Consider the following 9,768-nt stretch of genomic DNA (forward strand, 5'->3'; position numbering starts at 1 on the left):
TGGCTCGTGCCTGTAATCCCAGCTACTCAGGAGGCTGAGGCAGGAGAATTGCCCGAACCCAGGAGGTGGAGGTTGCGGTGAGCCGAGATCGTGCCATTGCACTCCAGCCTGGGTAACAAGAGCGAAACTCCGTCTCAAAAAAAAAAAAAAAAAAAAAAAATTGTAAATAATCCAAATCTCTATCAATAAATGAATGGATAAACAAATTACAGTATATCCATACACTGTAAGGCTACTCAGAAATGAAAAGGACTGAACTACTGATGCACTGAACAGCATGGATGAATTCTAAAATAGGTATGCTGAGTGAAAGAAGCTAGGCCAAACACAAACAAAGAGTACATATTGTGTGATCAAATTTATATAGAATTCTAGAAAACACAAACTAACCTATACTTAGGAAGATTAGAAGTTACCTGAGTAACAAGACTAGCAAAAAAATACAGTCGGGATGGCTAAAGGTGACCCCAAGAAACCAAAGGGCAAGATGTCTGCTTATGCCTTCTTTGTGCAGACGTGCAGAGAAGAACACAAGAAGAAAAACCCAGAGGTCCCTGTCAATTTTGCAGAATTTTCCAAGAAATGCTCTGAGATGTGGAAGACAATGTCCGGGAAAGAGAAATCTAAATTTGATGAAATGGCAAAGGTGGATAAAGTGCACTATTATCGGGAAATGAAGGATTATGAACCAACTAAGGGAGGCAAGAAGAAGAAGGATCCTAATGCCCCCAAAAGGCCACTGTCTGGCTTCTTCCTGTTCTGCTCAGAAATCCACCCCAAGATCAAATCCTCAAACCCTGGCATCTCTATTGGAGATGTGGCAAAAAAGCTGGGTGAGATGTGGAATAACCCAAATGATAGTGAAAAGCAGCCTTACATCACTAAGGCGGCAAAGCTGAAAGATAAGTATGAGAAGGATGTTGCTGACTATAAGTGGAAAGGAAAGTTTGATGATGCAAAGGGTTCTGCTAAAGTTGCCCGGAAAAAGGTGGAAAAGGAAGATGAAGAAGATGAGGAGGAGGAGGATGAAGAAAAAAACTGTTCATCTGTAAAAACAAAACAACAACAACAAAAAGAAGTTACCTGAGTAACTTGCAGAAGGCAGGGAGAGGCAGGAGGGCCGAATTATAAAGGGGCAAAAAGAAATTCCTTGGAGTTACAAATATGTTCATTTTCTTAATTATGACCGTGTTGAAACTCTCCAACAGGGTCAGGAGACCATGTCTGGAACTCAGGGGATTCTTTAGGCACTTCTTAGGGCTAGCATGTCCAGTAGTAAAAGTTAATAAAAAGCTACAATTGGAAAAGGGCAGAATTCAGACCCATCACAAATGAAAATTTGGATAAAGGACTTTGACCAGCTGAGGTCCTGGCTGAGAGAGGGCAAAAGAAACACGGAATAGATAATGAGAGAAGGAAGTTATAACTATCAGCTACTGTCTCTGACCAGTTACAGAAATTAAAACAAATTGGCTCTGCACATTTTTTTCCTTCGTTTGATAATTTGGGAATTATCACTGTAGCCCATTGGTTCAGTGAATTGAGAAGCCCAAAATAGGTGAAATTCTCACCTTTTAATTTAATGAAACCATATGGATCCTCTGAGGAAGACCTTCCTTCCTTAGGAAGCATGGACTCCAAACTCATGTTTTGCTTTCTGTTTATAGAAACAGAAAGCAAAAATTGTGGAAGTGAGTTTTAAATGTAATTGTAAGAGGAGACACTACTACTTCCAACCCTGAATTCTCAGACCCATATATTCTGGCTATGGAGGCAAAGCATCATATTTTGATCTTTGATTCAAAGCACATATTGCATTCCCTAAGGTAAAGCCCCATCCTTCAGGGTGTTATCTCTCATCTGAAGTCTAATTTAGTCTTCAGCAGGCAATTCTACTTTTATTGAGCCAACTGTTTTTAGATGATGGGATATATGGTAAGATCATTGAATCCTTGGACATCCCTGCAATTATAATGCCATGAAATGATTTCCTTTTGATAGGAAGAATGTTGTAGAGGACATCATGACCATGAATACCATGAAGGCATTCTCCAAGACCAGGTTTGATGGTGCTGGCAGGGAAACTAAATCTCTACCTAGAATGCATTTCTTATTCCAGTGAGGACAAAATTAGAAACAAAACTGAGTCGTTGGGGAGAACTAGCCACCCTGGTTCTGACTGATGACTGTTACTTCCATCTGATGCTAGCATATTAAGCAATCAGCAGTAGTGGTAGCCAGATCAGCCTTAGAGAAGGGAAGTTGTTGAGTCCATGCTGAGCTTCCATTCCTGCCACCCATGGCCACTTAGTATATCAACTGATTGAGTAAGAACCAGGATGGCTAGGGAAAGAGGCTGTCTGACATCCAAACAATAAATGAGTAAATCTATCTACTTGATTACTGAGTGTTCTCTGCAGTGGATAATTTTTTATGAGCATTCATGTGGGACATAAATATCTTTATACCCTGTAACTATTCTGAAAGGTACCATTTCCCCAGACTTCCTTGTCCAGTTCTTTCTGAGTCTCTGATCATCTGATCAAACCATTTTCAACAGTTCATAAATTCGTGTAGATATGTATCCTATGGGTGCAATTGTGGTCCCTCAAAATTCGTATGTTGAAGTCCTAAGCCCCAGTACCTCAGAATGTAACTGCATTTGGAGATAGGGTCCTTAAAGATATAATTAAGGTAAACTAAGGTCATATGAGTGGGCTCTAACCCAATATTACTGGTGTTATAAGAAGAGGAGTTTAGGAAAAAGACAAACACAAAGGAAAGACCATATAAATATACAGAGAGAAGATAGCCATCTGTCAGTCATGGAGAGAGACCTTGAAGAAACCAATGCTGTTGACACCTCCATCCCAGACTTCTAGTCTGCAGAATTGTGAAGAAATAAATTTCTACTGTTTAAGCTACCCAGTCTGCAGTACTTCATTATGGCAGACTTAATAAACTACATCAGTGTAGTTCTACTCATCTCTCAAGTCAGACAAAATGGATAGCCAAATGGACAGCTTGAAATTCTACCCACTACAAAGATTGCCTTTCATCAAATATTCCTGTAGATCAAAACATTCTAATTACCACTATGTTGCTGCAGCCCTTTACAACAAATGTGCCCTATCTGTTTTTGGAAATTAAGTCCTGCCATTTGACCTAGAAAAGACAAACACCAGAAAGCTGTTCAAGGATGCAGGTGCTTCTTTCACTAATTCACTTCTCTAAGCCTTTGTAAAGTGTGTGTCCTCTGGGCTGTCTGAGGTGATGTAATTAGGTAATAGCTATGCACGACAGGCATGGTAAGTCCACTCCAATATTCCTATCTCCATAAACCTTTGGCTTCTACTATTCCAAAGAAATTCTGGCACATTTTCATCATTATATATAGGCCACCAATGAGTCTAAGTTTTAGTCAACCAAATAAATTGTTAGAGTCACTTTCAGCTGCACAAGCTAATGCATTAAATTCAGAATCTCTGATAAGAGTATCCATATCAATAAGTGTGGCCTAACCCAACGTTATAGTGCTTCCTCCTTGGTCCAATACCCTTAAGAATTCATTCCTGCCTGTATTTCCCAGGTTTCTTCCAACATATATTAGCAAAATTCTGCAGTTCTCTTGGCGCATGTGCTATTTCCTCCTTGGTGAAACTTCAGACTTGTATTCCTGGAACATACTGAGATATGATCCTAGCAATGAGTCTAGTGACAACAAAGAATGATTGGGGTGGGTCTTGAAAAGAAAGGTCATTCCCTTGCAAAGCAACTGCCCTGGGTAGGGTTATCAGAGGATTTTCAATCAGGAGATGCCTACTCTTAGACATGAAAAGGCAACAGGAAATAAGGTTATTTTAAGGCTAACATAGAAGCTCTTGGGTTCTCTCACCATGTTTTAAACCAAGAGTTAGAAACCTGTGATTCTCATTTGCTTTCTATAAATGTTCCAGACTATTCAAAAGAATCCATCCCATATCAAGGTCCTTTTAGTTATTAACATAGCCATAGTGGCCAAGAGTGGCATTTGCTTAGTCTCTCAAAATGCTTGTTTCAGAAGATACTTAATTATAGTCAACTATAGGTGATAATTTAATTAATTTTGATGCTACTACATGCCATGGATTGCTAGTATTTCATATCCTATTGATACAAAGTTCACCATTTTATTCAAGCCTAAGGACATGTCCAAACCAACCCCAAATCCCATTTTTATAAAATACCCTGAAAATCATTCCACTTTATTTAGTATATATCCAACTTATTTCCTAATCTGTAAAATGTGATTGATACCAATAATTGTATAATAAAGGATGACCAGTAATACATTGCAAAAATGTTTTGAAATGTGATAAACTCTCATGTGAATCACTGAAAAAGCATCTTTCTTACATTGTAATAAGTCTGGTATAGTGACTGAGAACTAACATTTAAGTGATAAATCTCATGCTTATTTCAAATCAACAATTATATGCTGCCTTTCAAGGAATTTGTTTGTAGCTAAGCCACAGATTGACTCTGTTCTGATTTTAGATAAAAAAGAGCATTTTAATTTCCACTTTGATTTTGTATAAATTATTTTTTACTGTCCTAAACTTACAGCTATTTGGGAGAAAAGAACAAGGCCTATAATCTTTTCGCTAGCTATGACATTACAGTAAATGGATTTTTTTTTTTAATTTCCCTTCTTTCTAATTCCTTGTGGTAGGTAAAAGAAAGAGAATTCTCTAGAATTTAACTTTTACTAAATAGCAAGTTTGCAAGCACCAATACTACTTCTAGAACTAAAACAAAATACAAATTACAAAAACTAGTTCTAGAACTGTATCTCTTAAGCACAAAGTGAGTTTGCAAGACAGATGATGCTTTTCTAAATTTAAACAATGTTCATAAAAGAAAGCTTAACTCTTACAAATCTGTAGGTTTTGTTCTGGAACTTAGATATTGGATAGATCCAGTTCCCTGAGAGTCATGAATGTCACAATGTCAACAAAACGTTTCATAGGACTCGGCCATTTAAGTAAGTAATAATATATCAAGTTATACAAATTTTTTTGCTCTACTTAATTTCAACCATCACAATAGTAGAAAACAATGGATAACCTCTAATTTGTAAATTTACTTTTTTATTATATCAACCTATGTTGTAAAAAGTTTAGTATATTTCATTAAACATTTCAAGTATGTTAAATCAAACTGATATTTACTACAGTAGCATAACTGAGGCATTACAAAATATTAAAATTTCTACATTTAAGGGCAAAGAATCCATTCAGAAAACAGAATTGTGTGGTATAAATAATTGTATAAAAATTGTGTAATCCAGTGGTTAATTCCCTGGCTGCATATTAAATTCATATTGGGAATTATTATTATTATTTTTTAAATAATGAGGCCCCATCTAAATTAGAAACTTTAAGGGTTGAGCTCCAATATCAGTAGTTTCTAAAAGTTTCTCAACTGAGGTTGAGAACTACTGTCACAGACATCTGTATTGACCTTAATCAAAAAATTATACTATTTTCTCAAAGTTTTCTTTAAGAAATTATCAGTTGAGAAATCAAATGATAAGTTGAACTACTGTATAATAATCAGCTTCAGAGTGGCATATTTCCTATCAGTCAATTTTTCATGTAAGATTTGAAAAATATTAAACAATTTTTGCTGTTAAAATTTCATACTTAATTAAAATCAATCTCAGTACTTTTTTCTTTGTTGTTTTTACTGTTTACATATTTTTTTCTTAGTGTTTCTTCCATATATTCTAAAAAGTAAGATAGAAATTTAACTAAAAGAGATAATCCTCTTTATTTCATTTATATATTTATAGGGGGTTTTTAGAGAATCCTGATAGAGTATTACTCAGTAGTTAAAAAGACTATGTTTTTCACATTTAAACACTGTCACACATTAAACAGAGTTAAATAAAATAATAGCAATGTATGATATCCTAGAAAAATAATAATACCACTGTATGGCACTGTAACAAAGAATGAATAGAAGTGAATCTTATTTTTATGAAGAAAGGCTTCTCTAAGAAGTATGCTTCTAAAAACTGAAAGCAACTATTATTTATGGATAACTCATTTTAAAGTTAAAATCACTGTGATATTCCAAAAGTTAAAAAATTAACTTTTAACATTAACATATCAAAATATTAGATATAAAATGTTTATGACATTACTTAAAACAAAATACTACATTTCAACTATAATTACAGTAAAAATTCAAGAATTGGCATATCTCCATAAAACTTCTTTAAACTTAGATGTGAACCTTTCTACTTGTAGTATAAGTCAATAAAAGCCCCTGTCCTGAGGTTCTAATGGAATCTTACCTTAAGTCCTATCATCAGTGCCCCACATCACACTGACCACAAGATTATTTTATGCCTGATTGGCCTTGGCTTAGGATTGCTATCATGGGAGCAACAAATGGCCTGGCCATACAGATAGAATTTTGTTTCATGATATGATTTCAAAGATCAAAGGATTAATTGCTTCCCAAGCTTTCCCCTTCTTGATTACCTGAACTTCCACAATTAAAAACCTACCTCATAGGTTATCATGAGGGGTTGAATGAGTTAATGTTTATAAAACACACAAAACAGTGAGTGAAAGTTAACACAATTTTCATTCCTTCAACCTACGGTATATTTTAAGAAATATGACATAGCTATGGTTTGAATGCATATGTCCCTGAAAAATTTATATGTTGAAACTTAGTCCCCCATTTTAAAAGCACTAGTATTAAAACCTGGAGCCTTTTGGGAAGTGATTAAATTAGGAGGGCTCCTCCTTCAGGAGTAGGATTAATGTGCTTATAAACGAGGCTTCAGAGAGGTGCCTGTCTTTCCATCCGTTTTCCTCTTCTGCCTTTTTTGCTATGTGAGGACACCCTCAAGAAGAGGCCATAGATAAGACAAGCCCTCACCAGGAACCAAATCAATTGGCACGGTGATCTTGGACTTCCCAGCCTCCAGAAGTGTGAGAAACAAATTTCCATTGTTTATACATTACACAGACTAAGGGATTTTATTATAGTAGCAGGAATGGACTAAGACAGACATTAAACTATAATTTTCACTTCTGGGATTAGAATCTTTCAATCCTATCCCTAGAGCAAGGATAAATACGGCCAAATCGGAGAGGACAAGAAAAAATTGGGTATCTTCTAAAAGGAAAAAGGGTGTAAAAAGAGAAAAACAACTGTGAAGGTAAAAGGCTCAGAACAAAAAGGTCTATTACTAAAATACAAGATACAAATGTCCCTCCCTTTACGACTTTGCCCAGTATCAATTTGCCATCCATGCAATTGGGCAATGTGAAACTGCAGCAACACAGTCTGCTCAATTCTTCTGCAAAGCACACAGAACCATTAATTAATTTTTGTTCTTAAATTCAGAGGCTTAAAAAAAGTTAGCATATATTTAATTGAAGCAATGCTTGAGTGCTAAATTTGAGTTATGCTATTTTAATTTTCTTTTCATCAAAGACACCTCTTCCCACACATTTAGACTTAAGGTAAAGCAAAGTTGTCAAGTATATAACATTAGGGTTAATATGTTTAGATAGTTAACAATATCACATATAGTGAACAGAATTTCATGCAAATTTTCTTTCCATAAAATTAAAGGTAAAATTTCACACATAAAAATTGGTATTTTTGTCAAGAAATTCAAATATCGAAAGCATCATAAATGTAGATATAATTTTTAAATGTGTAAAATTTGAAGCAGCAAGTATGCATATTTATAAATTGTGTCTACATATACCATAGCAACTGAATGCAAAATGAAATGTTCAGTTCATTTTGGAAACATTAGGGTGTTTTTCCCCCCATCTTAATTATCGAGATAGAAAAATAAATCATAATGTTCTTTAATTGGAGTTTTTGTTTGTTTAAATATAAGCTTATCCTGATCCTGATTCTGTGATATCTAAGCATTTCTCCTTTTGTCCCTTCTTTTCTTTACTTGTTTTAAGTAATTTCCCCAAGCCTAGTTTCTGCCTCTGAAACATGAGGCTAACATAAACAACAGAGTTTTCATGAGGATTAAATGAGATAATGTCTGCAAAGCTTCCAGCACAGTTCATTTAGTTTCAATAATTTCTTTTCTTCTTACCTCTCATTTTCTTGTCAGTTCTAGAACAGTCAGAGTAATTTTAATGGATGATAAAAATGTTTGTTCAATCACACCCCTGATTCATTTCCCAGTTTGGTACTGGTTAACAAAATATTTGATGTTAAGAGTTTTCTTCATTATATGCTATTGAGGAAACCCAAGACTTTTACTCACTTACCTAACTGCATAATGTTCCATCTCCATGTTACCAGGAGACACTTCATGTTTGAGCTGCTGTAAAATTTTCCTTTAGCAGCCACAGTTGCTCCAAGATGGATGATAAAACTGAAGGGCTAGCTTTGGAACTAGAGAGAACTTGATAGCTGCACAGAATGTGTGATTTAACATAAATTCTGATGCGGATAAACAGCAAGGATGACAGAGATTTCAGAATAGGCAGCAATTACTAATCTTTCTCTTAACAGAATAACTGACTGATCATTAGGCTACTGTTGTTGCTGTTCTTGTTGTAGTTGCAGGAGCTCATTGGACAGTAGTTAGGGATTAGGCAGCATCTTCTAATTCCATGAGAACATTCTGGCCTGAAGTTTCAACTGATTCACAAATATTTGGAAATTGACAAGAAGGTTATTGCTGATGGTTCAAGCTACAGTTTAGAGACTGGCTAATTTGTTGAGTGGGGAACCATATATTTGAAAGTTGGTCAAGTACATGAGGTTGTGAGACAGTTTGTAAAGTAAAGCATAATTGTGAACTGTTTGTCTTCACAACAAAGTTCATTAAATCCTTTGAGGCAAAAATAAATACCTTTTGGAGGAAAAGTGTCCATTACTTTCCTGTAAGTCCCCTAAGTATAAATTTCACAAAGAATAAACAATATTAATTTATTGAGCTTAGTTTTTGGCCAAAGATAATCTCAAAGGTTCCAAAATACTTAATGATTTATGTTTAATCCAATTTTTGCATACCTTTGACATTGTATTTTCAGAAAATTGTAAAATAGTAGAAAATGCTCCCAAGCCCAATATAATTATAATTTAGAAAACTTTCACAAAAGCAAACTAATTTTAATTTTAATTTTAAAACAGTTTCCAACCCTCAAGAAACTGCTGGTTATCTCTGGAGAGAGTAACACAGGAGAGCAAGAAGTTTACTTTTTATCATTCAGTCTCTGTGAAACTCTGTTGTTTTTTGTTTTTGTTTTTATTTTGTTTTCTTTGAGACAGCCTCTCACTCTGTCAACCAGACTGGATTTTTTTTTTCCATTTTAGCATTTTTTTTTATTGCATTTTAGGTTTTGGGGTACATGTGAAGAACATGCAAGATTGTTGCATAGGTGCATACGTAGCAGTGTGATTTGCTGCCTTCCTCCCCTTCACCTATATGTGGCATTTCTCCCCATGCTATCTCTCCCCAACTCCCCACCCCCCCGCTGTCCCTCCCCTATTTCCCCCCAACAGACCCCAGTGTGTGATGCTCCCCTCCTTGTGTCCATGTGTTTTCATTGTTCAACACCCACCTGTGAGTGAGAATACGCGGTGTTTGATTTTCTGTTCTTGTGTCAGTTTGCTGTAACGGTGACTACAGCTCATTGTGACCTGAAATTCCAGGCTCAAGCAATCCTCCCAGCTTAATCTTCCAAGTAACAGACTACGGGTGCTTGCCAAAGCATCCAGGTA

At 35.5% G+C, this 9,768-nt stretch overlaps 1 protein-coding gene across 1 annotated transcript; it reads left to right on the forward strand.

The window, feature by feature from the left end:
* Positions 1-451: 451 nt before the first annotated feature.
* LOC105734697 (high mobility group protein B3-like) lies at positions 452-1,087 on the forward strand. Its single transcript, XM_064375810.1, has one exon. The coding sequence runs from the start codon at positions 452-454 to the stop codon at positions 1,085-1,087; it is 636 nt and encodes a 211-aa protein (XP_064231880.1).
* The last annotated feature ends 8,681 nt before the right edge of the window (positions 1,088-9,768 follow it).

The sequence above is a fragment of the Aotus nancymaae genome, unplaced genomic scaffold, assembly GCF_030222135.1.
Source record: "Aotus nancymaae isolate 86718 unplaced genomic scaffold, 86718_ANA_hifiasm-v0.15.2.pri h1tg000014l, whole genome shotgun sequence".
Lineage (NCBI taxonomy): Eukaryota > Metazoa > Chordata > Mammalia > Primates > Aotidae > Aotus > Aotus nancymaae.

Excerpts from the sequence above, each read along its gene's own strand:
- LOC105734697 (XM_064375810.1), top strand. The coding sequence starts at position 452 with ATGGCTAAAGGTGACCCCAAGAAACCAAAGGGCAAGATGTCTGCTTAT.